The sequence below is a fragment of the Pristis pectinata genome, chromosome 1 (assembly GCF_009764475.1).
Source record: "Pristis pectinata isolate sPriPec2 chromosome 1, sPriPec2.1.pri, whole genome shotgun sequence".
Classification (NCBI taxonomy): domain Eukaryota; kingdom Metazoa; phylum Chordata; class Chondrichthyes; order Rhinopristiformes; family Pristidae; genus Pristis; species Pristis pectinata.
In genome coordinates this window covers 4336684-4352110 of record NC_067405.1, presented here as the reverse complement: position 1 = coordinate 4352110, position 15427 = coordinate 4336684, and the positions used below count along the sequence as shown (strand labels likewise).

Here is a 15427-nt window from a genome sequence, read left to right as displayed (position 1 = left end):
TTTTCCCCGTGTCTGCGTGGGTTTCCTCCGGGTGCTCCGGTTTCCTCCCACATTCCAAAGCCGTACAAGTTAGGAAGTTGTGGGTGTGCTATGTTGTCACCAGAAGCGTGGCGACACTTGCGGGCTGCCCCCAGAACACTCCACGCAAAAGGTATATTTCACTGTGTGTTTCGATGTACATGTGACTAACAAAGAAATCTTATCTGATCTTATAAATCTTCTCTGCGCTCTTTACAGTTTAGTGATGTCTTCTGCCCGATGGAAGGGGGCGAGAAGAGAGAGTGACCGGGGTGGGAGGGGTCCTTGATTATGTTGGCTGCTTTTCCGTGAAGAAGGTGCCACACCATGAAAAGACAGGACAAGGAACTCAGTGACTGTAACACACTAGATTTTATTAAGGAGGTTCCTGTATCAGAGTGGTCACAGCTTTAAACATTCAGAAGGTAAGACGGTCTGAAAAATTATTGGCACAAAAATACGAGAGCTTTCACACGTCTCGGTTTTCACAGTACAAATGCCAGGATACTCATTAATAATTTCAATCTTCCTTGTGTATTTTTTTAAATTATTACATCTATTCTCAATAAAATAATTTATAAATGTACGCTCATGTACACAAATACCCAACACTCATCAAATGAGCTGCAGTGGGGAAACGGTCATAAAAAAATCTCTGGCTGTACACAGTGGAAAGTGCAGGGTTACAAAGGTCCGACGTTGAGACCCTGTGTACAAGGTTCCTGTAGCGTCCTGTCCTGAGGGCAAAGCTGCCGGTTTTAATAGGGTACAGGTCACTAAAAGCAGTAACACGGCGGTTATGCCCCTTGACTAGCATCCAAGGGCTGGAGACATAAATTCAAATCTAAACCATGGCAGCTCGGGAATTTAGTTAAATTATATTTAAAAAAATGTCCTTATAACTATTGGGCTGTTGTAAAAACCCTCCTGGTGCACTAATGGGCTCCAGGGAAGGGAATTTGCCATCCTCGTCCAGTCTGGTTGAGCTGTGATTCCTACATACCCTCTGAAACTCAATGCAAGAGCTCAACACCAGGCACAAACTCCTGGTGTGTGCATAACTCTCATTAGTTCTGCTTTGGACAGATTGACCACCCACAGTCCTGAGGAGGGTGTATCAGTTTAAGGCAGTGATCTGGGGAGGAGTTCACATTCTTGGTAGGCTTATCTTCTCATGCTTTGTGGAGAGGATCAGGCAACTTTCAACAGGGAGAGGGCCATTCAGTCCATCACTCTGTGCTGGCCTCTGCTCCAACTCTCGCCGTGATTACCTGTCCCTCAACAACATCTGATGCACGTGCTGGCTTAACGATAAACTGAAGCCTCATCAGCCCTCTCCAGTAAATGGAAAACACCCCCTGGACTTTGCCCCAGTGCCCTCAGCTAAGCGTTACCACTAAATCGCCCTCACTAAAGCAGATTGTCCTGTCATTTCTGGGAGCTTGCTGTGCACAAGTTGGCCTCTGAGTTTCCTACAATGATGGTCACACTACAAAAGTACACACTGGATATCAGGCATTGACCTGAGGCTGAGCAAGGTGCTACAGAAATGCTGGTACCTTTACTGTAGTCATCAGAAACTCACCCTTAAAGTTCTGAATCTGCCGGTTTGTTTTGGAACATGGCAGCGTGCCCCTGTCCCCCATTGAGTTACCTGAGAACCTGGTCAGAGAACTGACCCCAGGACCCTACATGGAGCTTCGCAGAATCCTATATCTGAACAGCCAAATTCAAGTGACCTGGAGATCCTCAAAGCTCCAAGGGACCCAACAGTTCCACAAGTTACCAGAGGCTGCCGAACATTTCAAGGAGTTGCCTTTGGTAGCTTGTGGCACCAATGGGGGAAGTGTAGAAGGGTCACCCACTCCATCGCTGGGCCTCGTGTTAGATAAAACAGCACGGATTCATTAAATGTCACCTTCAGCGACAGTAGTGTCGGTGGCCTCTGAGTCTGACTCCGGCACCTTGACGGAAATGAACTGGTACTTCTGACTGGAGGGCAGCCTTAGTCTTACACAAGGGAGGGTCGCCAAGTTGCTCTGACGGGATAGGCTGAGCAGAATAAGTCTCTGCTTTGGAGGTCAGGACAGCAAGAAGCAATGCAACCGGAACAGAAAAAGGCAGGACAGGGTAGGCACTGGTTGGAGATCTTGGGGTTAGGGTTGAAATGAGGAGAGGTCTCTTCTCTCTGGGTTATGATCCCATGGGAACTGTTGACTCCAGATGACTGTTGCTGAGTGTATTGGGAATGGGGGACATTGATGGAAAAGTGGATACGAGGTAGAAGATCCAGTGAATGACAGAGCAGCTCAAGAGGTCAATGGCTTCCGGTTCTAAAGATCCGACAGCACTGAGGGACAATCGGAGATCAACTGGTTTACGTAAGGAAAAAGGTATTCCCTGACTAGCAGCCAGTCTGGAGGAACAAGAACAAGGTATGGTCAGCCAAGGTTAGGCCTCAGTCAGAATAGCTTAATACCACTTTCTCGTTATGTTCTCCTTCCTCAGAGCAGAGTGTTGGAGACCCAGAGAGGTTCAAGTTGGTGTGAAAACTGATCATTTACCCTTGCTCGTTCCCATCCTGGGGCACAATTATTGGATTGGGAACCAAAGTCCCTTGGTATCCCAGACTGGGGTCCGGGGGGGCGGGGGGAGGTTAGATTCACACCAGGGAGAGAACATCTCTGCAAGGCAGCAGGCAACCTTAGCAACAAAGGCTTTGCACTTGCATCTCTCTGGAGAAACCCAGGGGCAAGCCAGAGGGAGATGCGGCCACTGTTTTCAATCAATTTGTTACCCGTGTTACCACGATAACCAACCTCAATTCAACCACATAAAGGGAGACACCAGAGTCCACCTTCCCAGCTTTCTCCTCCTGCCAGCGCCAGCTCCTCCAAAACCCTGCTGGTCCTCGTCCTATCTCCCCTTCACCCATACTCCACCACCTCCTCCTCCACCCTGCGCTGTCCGACACACACTGGTTCCCTGTCCAGCAATAACTTACATTTATGTTCCTCACCTTTTAAATCTCTTTTTCCTCCCTCTTACTGAAATCTCCTCCAGATCTTCCAAACCCCTCAATTCCGGCTTCTTACTCATTCCCACATTCACTCCGCCACTGGGGTGGGGAGGGGGGGCATGCCCCCAATCTCTGGAGTTCCCTCCCCAAACCCCTCCACCTCTCTCCCCTCTGTCAAGACTCTCCTTAAAACCTACTCCTTTGACCGAGCCTTTGCTCGACTGCCCGTATCTTCACGAGGTTTAGTGTTGAATTTTTTTTTTTTGCAAAGAGCACTCATCGATCTTTACTGCACAAAAGGCGCTATAGCTACGAAGTTACTGTTGTCAACAGACACATGGGGGATGCAGAAATCTCACTGTGAACACACTGCAGAGAAAGATCCCCCATTCAGCTCCCAAACTCATGGCCACGTCACCTGAGGAGCAACAAACTGAAGGACACTACCAGTTTGTTATAAGACACACAGTTATATTTTTAGTTTGTGTGTTGGGAAACCATCTAATTTAGCTAATCAAAAATGTTGCACTTAATATTAAATAAGCCATAGGATACGATAGGAAAATACAGCTGGTAACCATCTTGGTTTTGAGATCTTCGTCCATCTCCCTCCAGGCAGAGAGATCTCCTGTTGCCACTTACAGGGTAGACCTCCCTCTCCCCAGCTCTGGCTCCTGGGAGTAAGAGGGACACAACTACAAGGCTGTCCCCGCCACCTCGCGCAGGGCGGCTGCTGGGAAATAGGGTGTGAGGACAGGAGGAGGAGGTAGAGAATAGAAGAAGGTTGCAGAGGAAGGGGAGCAAGGGCCGACTCTGGTTCCTATCACAGAGGCATGTGCATCTCGCTGTACTCATCGTGGCCGTCTTCATCGAAGTTCGGATGCATCTCGTCGCAATCCAGCTGTGGGTAAGAGGAGAATGCACTGAGTCTTTGAGCAAGAGGTCACATCACAGAACCATAGTCACAGAGTTATACAGCACAGTCAGGCCTTTCGGCCCAACGTGTCCATGCCGACCAAGGTGCTTTCCTGAGCTAGTTCCATTTGCTCACATCCCTTGAAACCTTTCCCATCCATGTATTGTCCAAGTGTCTTAAATGTTATTACTGTAGCTGCCTCTACCACTTCCTCTGGCAGCTCGATCCATATACTGACCACCCTCAGTTAAAAACTTGCCCCTCGGGTTCCACATACCACCAGGCTCAAGGACAGCTTCTATCCCACGGTGATAAGACTGTTGATGAGATGGACTCTTGACCTTGTTATGACCTTGCACCTTATTGTCTACCTGCACTGCACTTCCCTGTAGCTGTGACACTTTACTCTGCACTGTTATTGTTTTTACCCTGTACTACATCAACACGCTCTGTACTAACCCAATGTAACTGCACTGTGTAATGAATTGACCTGTACGATCGGTATGCAAGACAAGTTTTTCACTGTACCTCAGTACAAGTGACAATAATAAACCAATACCAATACTTATTAGTCCTTGATAAGATATCTTTATTAGTCACATATACATTGAAACACACAGTGAAATGCATCTTTTGCGTAGTGTTCTGGGGGCAGCCCTCAAGTGTCGCCACGCTTCCAGTGCAATTCCCCAACCCTGGGAAAAAGACTGTGTGCATTCAGCCTATTGATGCCCCTCATGATTTTATACACCTCTATAAGATCAGCATTATAAGATGATTATGAATTTGAATTCCTTTTGATAAATCTGAAATAAAAAATCCATTAGCAATCAAAGTGGTAGAGCTGCTGGCGTATGAAAGACCCAGCAAGCTCTCTAATGCCCGTTAATGTGTTTACCTGTGCTGGACTGGATGTGACTCCAGACTCCCAGCGGTGTGGCTGTCTCTCACGCTGCCCTTTGAACAGGCCCAACCAGACATTAAGGGCACCAGACACAGACATTAAACGCTGGCCTTGTTGGTGATGGTTCCTGTCTGACACTTTAGTAGCATGAATGTCACTGGATGCTTCTCAGGCCAGCTTATGTGCGTCAACTTGTCTTTAGTATTGACCTGGAGGGTCCCCCCGTCACTGAGGAGGGAGATGCCCAGCTTTGTGTCCCACTTAACATGTTGGTAATGCCATACATTAATGCCAGGCTTGTTGGTCTGGACCAGGAGAGCCACATGTAGTCTGGATCAGATAAGGCTGGCACAATTCAGTCCACTGGACTGGAAATCCAATCATTTTTATTACGGTCATCATTGTTGATCCAAATTCCAGATTATAAACTGAATTTGAATTCCACATCTGGGATTGTGGGAGTTGAATTCAGCTTTGTGGATTGTTAGTGCCGGTCTCTGGATCACTAATGTGGTAAGTTATCCGCCGCAATCCCACATCTTGTTGCGTGGCTGCTTCATCCGCTGACGAGTTGTGAGTGGGACAGAATGTTGTGCAACCATCAGTGAACCCCATCTGTTCTTCCTCTTCCCTTATTCCTGTGGCTCCCTTCCCCCACCTCGATGACCTGCCCATCTCCTCTCGTCCCCTCCCCCATCCTGTATTCCATGGTCCACTGCCCGCTCCCACCGGATTCCTTCTCCTTCAACCCTTTGCCTCTTCTACCCATCACCTCTCAGTTTATGACATCTTCTCCCCCCCCCCCACCTACCTTCCCCCCCTCACCTGGACTCATCTCTCACCTGAACTCACCTGTCCCCTGCCCGCATGTGTCCTTCCCCCTCCCCCCACCTTCTTACTCTGGCTTCTGCCCTCTTCCTTTCCAGTCCTGATGAAGGGTCTCGGCCCGAAACGTTGACTGTTTATTTCCCTCCGTAGATGCTGCCTGACCCGCTGTGTGTTGCTCCAGATTCCAGCATCTGCAGAATTTCTTGTGTCAACATCTCCACTTTGACGTGTTGGACGGAAGGTCATCGATGAAGCAGCTGACGGTGTTTGGGACAGTCCCAACCCCAAGATGTTACTGCAGGAGTTCTTTGGGGAAAGAGCTCTAGCCCCAAACGTCTTCAGCTGCTTCATCAAACACCTTCCTTCCAACACGTCAAGGTGGAGATGTTCACCGACGATTGAACAATTTTCAGTCCCATTCACAACTTCTCCGTGACCCGGCACTGTGTGACTCAAGTTATCTTTCGGGACTCTATCTTTGAGCAATTTTGGGCCCCGTATCTAAGGAAGGACATGCTGGCCCCGGGGATGGTCCAGAGGAGGTTCACAAGAATGATCCCAGGAATGAAAGGCTTAACCTATGAGGAGCATTTGATATCTCTGGGCCTGTAGTCAATGGAGTTCAGAAGGATAAGGGGGGATCTCATTGAAACCCCCCAATACTGAAAGGCCTGGATAGAGTGGACGTGGAGAAGATGTTTCCATCAGTGGGAGAGTCCAGGATCCAAAGACACAGCCTCAGAATAAAGGGACGTCCCTTTAGAACTGAGATGAGGAGGAATTTCTTTGGCCAGAGGGCAGTGAATCTGTGGAATTCGTTGCCACAGAGGGCTGTGGAGGCAAAGTCCTTGGGTGTAGTTAAGGCAGAGATTGATAGGTTCTCGATTGGTAAGGGGCTTAAGGATTACGGGGAGAAGGCAGGAGAATGGGGTTGAAATAAAAATCAGCCATGATTGAACGGCAGAGCAGACTCGATGGGCTGAATGGCCTAATTCTGCTCCTATATCTAATGGGACCTCTCAAGGATAATGTTGTCCCTGCGTTGTCTAGAACCAGGGGTCACAGTGTCAAAACGAGCAGGTGATTCAGGACTAAGTTGGTGATTCAGACCAAGAATAAACCTCTTCGTACAGAGGACGGGGGACTTTTGCTACCCTTTGTCTCTGAGGGCACAGGTCGATAGACTGTCGATATAACAAGGGAGTATTTCCATCAATGGACATGGGGCTAGTGCAACGCTGAGGTGGAGGTCATCCATGACCTTACTGAATGAGGCAGCAGGCATGAGGAGCCAAATGGCCTACTACTGCTTCTGTCAACCCCCCCTCCCCACTTCTGCTGCCGATCTTCCTCCCATTTTTGTCCCCTTTCCCACACGCCCTCCCCTCCAGCCCCCATCACCTATCCTCATCCACCTGCCCCTCCTGGTTCCATGAGCCACCGCACACACAGGCTTCGCCACTCCCCCGTCTAGTCCTCGTTGCATCTGCCATACACCTCTCCCCTGATGGTTCCCATTCTCACCCCCAGACTCCAGCAGTGGTGTCCCTGGTTATCACTCTCCGTCCTCCCCCTCCCCTCCCCTCCCCTCACTCCATATGCCTCTCCTCCTTTTCCTCGTCTGCCTTCATCTATCACCCACCTGCCTCCGTCTCCCAACTCCACCCCTCCCCCTCTCCTACCTGCCAGTCGTCCACCAATCACCTACTGGCGCCCGTCTCACCCCTCCCTCTCCTCCTTACACCGGCCGTCTCCCCTCTCCCCTCTCACTCCTGATGCAGGGTTTCAACCCGAAACGTTGACAATTCCTCTCCCCCCACAGACGCTGCTCAACCCACTGAGTTCCTCCAGCAGATTGTTTGTTGGTCTATTTCCTCTGTACTGCCCTTGTCGGTAAGGCAGATGAGTTTAGGGCGTGGATTGGCACGTGGGATTACGACATTATTGCTATTAGTGAGACTTGGTTGCAGGAGGTGCAGGACTGGCAGCTTAATGTTCCGGGGCTTCCTTTGTTTCAGACGAGATAGAGGGGGAGGGATGAAATGGGGAGGAGTGGCGTTACTGGTCAGGGAAAGTATCACAGCTGTGCGGAGACAGGACAGCCCAGTGGGCTCGTCTACAGAGGCCATATGGGTGGAGCTGAGGAACAGGAAAGGTGTGGCCACACTAATAGGGTTGTATTATAGACCGCCCAATAGTCAGAGAGAATTGGAGGAGCAAATCTGTAGGGAGATAGCAGACCGATGTAAAAAACAGAAAGTTGTAGTAGTAGGGGATTTTAACTTTCCACATATTGACTGGGACTCCCAGGGCTGGATGGCTTGGAGTCTGTCAAATGTGTTCAGGCAAGTTTTCTAAATCAATATATAGAGGTACCAACGAGAGAGAATGCAATACTTGATCTCCTATTAGGGAGCCAGACAGGTCAGGTGACAGAAGTATGTGTAGGTGAACATTTTGGGTCCAGTGACCATAATGTCATTAATTTCAAGTTAATTACGGATAAGGGTAGGTCTGGTCCTCGAGTTGGGGTTCTAAATTGGAGAATGGCCAATTTTGTGGAAATGAGAAAGGATCTAGGAAGAGTGGATTGGGATAAGTTGTTTTATGGCAAGGATGTGCTCAGTAAATGGAAGGCCTTCAAAGGCGAAATTTTGAGTGTGCAGAGTTTGCATGTTCCTGCCAGGATTAAAGGCAAAGCTAACAGGCATAGGGGACCTTGGTTTTCAAGGGATACTGGCGATCTGCTTAAGAAAAAGAGAGAGGTGTATAGCAGGTATAGGCAACTAGGAACAAACGAGGTACTTGAAGAGTATAGAAAATGTAAGAAAATACTAAAGGAAATCAGGAAAGCAAAAAGAAGACATGAGGTTGCTTTGGCGGATAATGTGAAGGTAAACCCAAAGGGTTTCTACAAGTATATGAAGAGTAAAAGGATAGTAAGGGACAAAATTGGTCCCCTAGAAGATCAGAGTGGTCGGCTAGGTGTGGAGCCTCAGGAGATGGGGGAGATCTTAAACAGTTTTTTTGCATCAGTATTTACTCAGGAAACTGGCATAGTGGATATGGAAGGAAGGGAAACAAGCAATAGTGTCATGGAACATATAGAGATTAAAGAGGAGGAGGTGATTGCTGCTTTACAGCAAATAAAGGTAGATAAATCCCCCGGGCATGACAAGATATTTCCTCGGACCTTGAGAGAGACTAGTGTAGAAATTGCAGGGGCCCTGGCAGATATATTTAAAATGTCCTTAGCCATGGGTGTGGTGCCAGAGGACTGGAGGGTAGCTCATGTTGTTCCGTTGTTTAAAAAAGGATCTAAAAGTAAACCAGGTAATTACAGGCTGGTGAGCCTGACATCAGTAGCAGGTAAATTATTGGAAGGTGTTCTGAGAGATTAGGTATACAAGTATTTGGACAGCCAAGGGCTGATTAAGGATAGTCAGCATGGCTTTGTGCATGGTAGATCGTGCTTAACGAATCTTGTAGAATTTTTCGAGGAGATTACCAAGAAAATAGATGAAGGAAAGGCTGTGGATGTTGTCTACATGGACTTTAGTAAGGCCTTTGACAAGGTCCCACATGGGAGATTAGTTCAGAAGGTTCAGTCAATGGGTATCCATGGAAAGGTTGTAAACTGGATTCAAAATTGGCTGTGTGGGAGAAGACAGAGAGTGGTTGTGGATGATTGTTTCTCAGACTGGAGGCCTGTGACGAATAGTGTGCCTCAGGGATCTGTGCTGGGACCATTGTTGTTTGTTGTCTATATCAATGATCTAGATGATAATGTGGTAAATTAGATCAGCAAGTTTGCTGATGATACTAAGATTGGAGGCGTTGTGGACAGCGAGGAAGGCTTTCAAAGCTTGCAGAGGGATCTGGACCTAATGGAAAAATGGGCCAGAAAATGGCAGATGGAATTTAATGCAGACAAGTGTGAGGTGTTGCATTTTGGAAGGACAAATCAAGGTAGGACATGCACAGTAAATGGTAGAGCACTGAGGAGTGCGGAGGAACAAAGGGATCTGGGAGTTCAGATACATAATTCCCTGAAAGTGGCGTCACAGGTAGACAGGGTTGTAAAGAAGGCTTTTGGCATCCTGGCATTCATAGATCAAAGTATTGAGTACAGCAGTTGGAATGCTATGTGAGGTTGTATAAGACATTGGTGAGGCCAAATTTGGAGTATTGTGTGCAGTTCTGGTCACCTAACTATAGGAAGGATATCAGTAAGATTGAAAGAGTGCAGAGGAGATTTACTAGAATGTTTCCGGGTCTTCAGGAGTTGAGTTACAGGGAAAGATTGAACAGGTTAGGACTTGATTCCTTGGAGCGCAGAAGAATGAGGGGAGATTTGATAGAGTTTTACAAAATTATGAGGGGTATAGACAGAGTAAATGCGAGTAGGCTCTTTCCACCTAGATTAAGAAAGATAAGTACAAGAGGACATGGCTTTAGGGTGAAAGGGGAAAGGTTTCGGGGGAACATTAGAGGGAACTTCTTCACTCAGAGAGTGGTGGGAGTGTGGAACGGGCTGCCATCTGACGTGGTAAATGCGAGCTCACTCTTAAGTTTTAAGAATAAATTGGATAGATACATGGACGGGAGAGGTCTGGAGGGTTATGGAGTGGGTGCAGGTAAATGGGACTAGCGGAATAAAGTTTTGATAAACTAGAAGGGCCGAATGGCCTGTTTTCTGTGCTGTAGTGTTCTACTGTTCTATGAAGTTTTACGCAATATGAGTGCAATTAAGGGTAACTATCGAAGCTTTAAAAGACAAACTGTAAACGCAATGGGAACAGGAGAGGGAAACTGTCACATCAAATGCGAGGTGGCTTTCGAAGGCAGTGAGCCTTTCTTTCTGGGGCCCGATGTGGAGATGTTGTGGACCCCCTACCATTGACTGGCTTGCTGAAACCCTGGCCCTGCAGATTTGGTGCCAATGAACAAGCACGTCATCCAGCCCCCTCGAGAAGTCCGATCACTGGCCTCCTCAGATCCAACCCAGAAGAACTCTTAAATGGCATCTAGTATTCCCACTCACCGCCAGCAGTTCCCGCTCTTGGAAAATCCTCGGAAGTAGGTAGCAGCGTGTGGGCACAGTCAAGATCAGGAAAAACGGGAATGCCAGGGAGATGATGGTGGATTTGATGACCCAGAGGATGACAATGCAGGCCAGTTGGATGCTGGTGAACAGGTTCATCTTCCAAGTCCTGACCTGCAGTCAAACAGAAGAGCAGAGTGTTAGATCCATCTGCTGTTGAACACTCTAACAGATGTACTGTTGAAAGTATCCTGACTGGCTGCATCACGGTCTGGGACGGCAATTCGAATGCAATGGAATATAAGAAGCTGCAGAGAGTAGTGGACTCAGCCCAATACATCACGGGCACATCCCTCCCCACCATCAGGAGTATCTACAGGAGGCGCTGACTCAGGAAGGCAACATCCATCATCAAAGATCCCCACCATCCGGGCCGTGCCATCTTCTCACAGCTCCCATTGGGCAGGAGGTACAGAAGCCTGAAGTCCCACACCACCAGGTTCAGGAACAGCTACTTCCCTTCAACCATTTGGTTCTTGAACCAACCGGCACAACCCTGATCACTGCCTCAGTACAGCAGCACTATGACCACTTTAGTCACTTTGCACTAAAATGGACTTTGTTTTTTTGTTCTAATCGTGTTCTTTCTTGTAAAAACTGTATAATTTATGTTTTTCTTGTGAATGCTGCTTATCTGATGCTCTGTGTCTGTGATGCTGCTGCAAGAAAGTTTTTCATTGCACCCGTGCACACATGGACTTGTGCATCTGACAATAAACTCGACTTTGACTTTGACCAACCTCTTCTTATAACACGTATATGAAACTTGGAGGTGAGGAGAATTGTGGTGAGCTTCAAGCTGATAAAAGTCAGTCCAGTAGGATGGGCAGATAGGTGGCAGATGGAGTTTAATGCTGTGATATGGGAAGTGTTACGGTTCTCATGAGAAGAGGTTCTAAAAGGGGGACTGGAACAGAGAGATCTTGGAGTGGATACGTGAATGGTTCATGACAGTGGTTAAACAGCAGATGGGCATAAATAGAAAGAATGCACTCAGTCTTTTTCCCAGGGTTGGGGAATCAAAAACTAGAGGGCACAGGTTTAAGGTGAGAGGGGAGAGATTTAATAGGAACCTGAGGGGTAACTTTTTCACCCAGAGGGAGGTCAGTATACAGAATGAGGTGCTAGAGGAAGTGGTTGAGGCAGGTACATTGACAACATCTAAAAGGTACTTGGACAGGTACATGGATAGGAAAGGTTGGGAGGGATATGGGCCAAACCTGGGCAAATGGGACTAGCTTAGAAGGGAATGTTAGTCAGTGTGGACAGGAATCAGAATCAGAATCAGGTTTATTATCACTGACATATGTCGTGAGGTTTGTTGTTTTGCGGCAGCAGTACAGTGCAAGACATAAAAATTACTCTAAGTTACAAAACTAAATAAATAGTGCAAAAAAGGAATAACGAGGTAGTGTTCATGGGTTCATGGACCTTTCAGAAATCTGATGGCGGAGGGGAAGAAGCTGTTCCTGAATCATTGAGTGTGGCTCAATCATTCAGGCTCCTGTACCTCCTCCCTGATGGTAGTAACAAGAAGAGGGCATGTCCCGGGTGGTGAGGGTCCTTAGTGATGGATGCCGCTTACTTGAGGCACCGCCTCTTGAAGATGGCCTCGATGGTGGGGAGGGTTGTGCCCGTGATGGAGCTGGCTGAGTCTACAACCCTCTGCAGCCTCTTTTGATTGGAGCCTCCATACCAGGTGGTGATGCCACCAGTCAGAACCTGTTGGGCTGAAGCGCCTGTTTCCATACTGTATGACTCTAGGACACCTGGCGGGGAGGGAGAGAAGCGGCGAACACCAGAGGGCAGTTGTGGACTCACCTTGGTCACGTAGATGTGGTCCGGGTGGAACTTGGCTGGGATGAACATCAGCAAGAGTCGCTCATACAGCTGGGTTCCTGTCAGTGACGTCACCCCCATGTACAGGAAGATCCCGAACAAAACCGCCATTGGGATCATCCGCAGGACTGTACTCATAACCACCGACAGACCTGGTGGGAAGGAGAGAGACACACAGCATCAACAAGGGGCACTACCACTAGCACCCCCTCGCCCACATCACTCTCCCCCCCTGCAATGGGTTGTCTGATCCCCTCTGGAAAACTGAGAGTTAGTGCAGGAAAATGGAGCTGATCATAGTGAATGGTGGGACAGGAGTGAGGGGCCGAATGGTCTCCGCTTGTGTCTTGTCATGGGTAGCCCCCCCACCTCTCTCCCTCTCTCCTCTCTCTCTCTCTCTCTCCCCCCTCTCTGCCCAGTGGGCATCCCACTCCCCGGCACCAGATCAACCCTCTACACCCTGACCTGACCGGGATCCCCAGGAACCGGCCTGGTTTATTATCCTGGAGGCTTGAATTAGATGATGGACCAACAGCGGCTCTGACAGTCCTGAGGTTGTGTGTTCACGTCCCACCACGGTTAGGGATGAAACCCAATGGGGACTGACTCCACTCAATTTGGGTCCAGAGTTGATAGCTGAGGTTAGGATTTAACATTATTTAGATAAGATTTCTTTATTAGTCACATGTACGTTGAAACACACAGTGAAATGCATCTTTTACACAGAGTGTTCTGGGGGCAGCCCGCAAGTGTCGCCACACTTCCGGCGCCAACATAGCATGCCCACAACTTCCTAACCCGTACATCTTTGGAATGTGGGAGGAAACCGGAGCACCCGGAGGAAACCCACGCAGACGGGGAGAACGTACAAACTCCTTACCGACAGTGGCCGGATTTGAACCCGGGTTCAATTACGCTACACTACCGTGCCACAGAAAATGATATTGTGCTAAACCAATTAAACTAGCAATTAAACACTTAACTAAATTAATCCCTTCTCCCTGCATATGGTCCATATCCCTCCATTCTCTGCATATCCATGTGCCTAAGAGCCTTTTGAACGCCTCTATTGTATCTGCCTCCACCACCACCCCTGGCAGCACATTCCAGGCGCCCACCACTCTCTGTGTAAAAAACTTGCCCCGCACATCTCCTTTAAACTTACCCCCCTCTCACCTTAAATGCATGTCCTCTAGTATTAGACATTTCGACCCTGGTAAAAAGATACTGGCTGTCTATCTATGCCTTTAATAATCTTATAAATTTCTATCAGATCTCCCATCAACTGTCACTGCTCCAGAGAAAACAACCTAAGTTTGTCCGACCTCTCCTTATAGCTCATACCCTCTAATCCAGGCAGCATCCTGGTGAACCTCTTCTGCACCCTCTACGAAGCCTCCACATCCTTCCTGTATTGGGGGCGACCAGAACTGAATGCAATACTCCGGATGCAGCCTAACCAGAGTTTGAGAAAGCTGCAACATTATTTCCTGATTCTTGAACTTAGTGCCTTGACTAATAAAGGCAAGCGTGTTCGGGATTGGGGTCATGGTTAAGGTTGGGCTTGGAGTTAATGACAAGAGCTGCGATTGGTGGTTAGAGCTTGGGTCAACAAAGTTAAGAAATAGAATCATCAGAATCAGAATTGTTTATTATCACTGACATATGACGTGAAATGTGTTGCTTTGCGGCAACGGTACAGTGCAAGACATAAAAATTACTATAAATTACAAAAATAAATAAATAGTGCAAAAGAGGAATAACGAGGCAGTGTTCATGGGTTCATGGACCGTACAGAGGATTTGGAGTTGACCATTCGGCCCTTTGGGTCCATTCTGTCATTCAACAAGATCACGGAGGGTCTAATGCACAGCCTCACCTTCACTCACCTGTCTGTTGCCCATAACCCTTTTGACTCCTTGAAGGCCAAAAATTCCACCTATCCCTGCCTTGAATATACAGAATGACTCCGTGTCCACAGATCTCTGGGGAAAGAGAATTCCAAAGACTCGGAATCTCCGGGAAGAAATTCCTTCTCATCTCCATCCTGTAGCCGAGCAGGGTTGATGGTTGGAGTCAGTGCTAAAGCCTATGGTCAATGCTAGTATACTGGATTAGCAGACAGAGTCATGGTTTGTAGTGATTGTGGATGCTGTTTATAGTGAGCGGTTGGGTTAAATTGACTGGGGTTAGTTGATAGCAGGAAGTCATAGAATCATAAAGTAATACAGCGTGGAAACAGGCCCTTCGTCCCAACTTGTCCATGCTGACCATGGTGCCCACCAAGCTAGTTTGCCCGCATTTAGCCCTCTAAACCCCTCCTATCCAAGTACTTATCCAAATGTCTTCTGAATGTTGTGATTGTATCCGCCTCAACCACTTCCTCTGGCAGCTCATCCCAAGTACCCACCACCCTCTGGGTGAAGAAGTTGCCCCTCAGGTCCCTTTTAAATCTCTCCCCCCCTCACAAACCTGTGCCCTCCAGTTTTTAGTTCCCCAGCCCTGGGAAAAAGACTGTGTGCATTCACCCTCTCTATGCCCCTCATGATTTTATACACCGCTATAAGGTCACCCCTCAGTCTATGCTCCAAGGACCCAGCCTGGCCAGTCTCCTGGAGCTGAGGAAGACCATTGCTCAAGGTGAGTGCTGGTAGAGACTGCCCACCCTTGCCCTGCCTCACCCATCTCAGCTGACCCCTCCATCTCATGGCCCCTGTGTCGTCAAGGTCACTGAGTTCAAAGGGAGAGAGTTCAGGGGTTAAATGGGAAAGGGTCGGGGAGAATAAATGGGAGGGTATG

General features: G+C 48.1%; 1 protein-coding gene across 6 annotated transcripts in view; it reads right to left on the bottom strand.

The window, feature by feature from the left end:
• Window positions 1-369: 369 nt before the first annotated feature.
• Window positions 370-15427, bottom strand: part of slc4a3 (solute carrier family 4 member 3) — a 150210-nt gene continuing 135152 nt past the window's right edge. For 5 of the 6 annotated variants that reach the window (XM_052014166.1, XM_052014193.1, XM_052014201.1 and 2 more), the window contains exons 21-23: window positions 12611-12780; window positions 10730-10903; window positions 426-3938 (exon numbers count right to left, since the gene is read on the bottom strand). In XM_052014166.1, coding sequence (XP_051870126.1) covers window positions 3861-3938; window positions 10730-10903; window positions 12611-12780 — 422 coding nt within the window. In that variant the 3' untranslated portion in view covers window positions 426-3860. Of the gene's footprint in view, window positions 3939-10729; window positions 10904-12610; window positions 12781-15427 lie in introns of all 6 variants that reach the window. The other variant, XM_052014158.1, reaches the window with a different exon arrangement.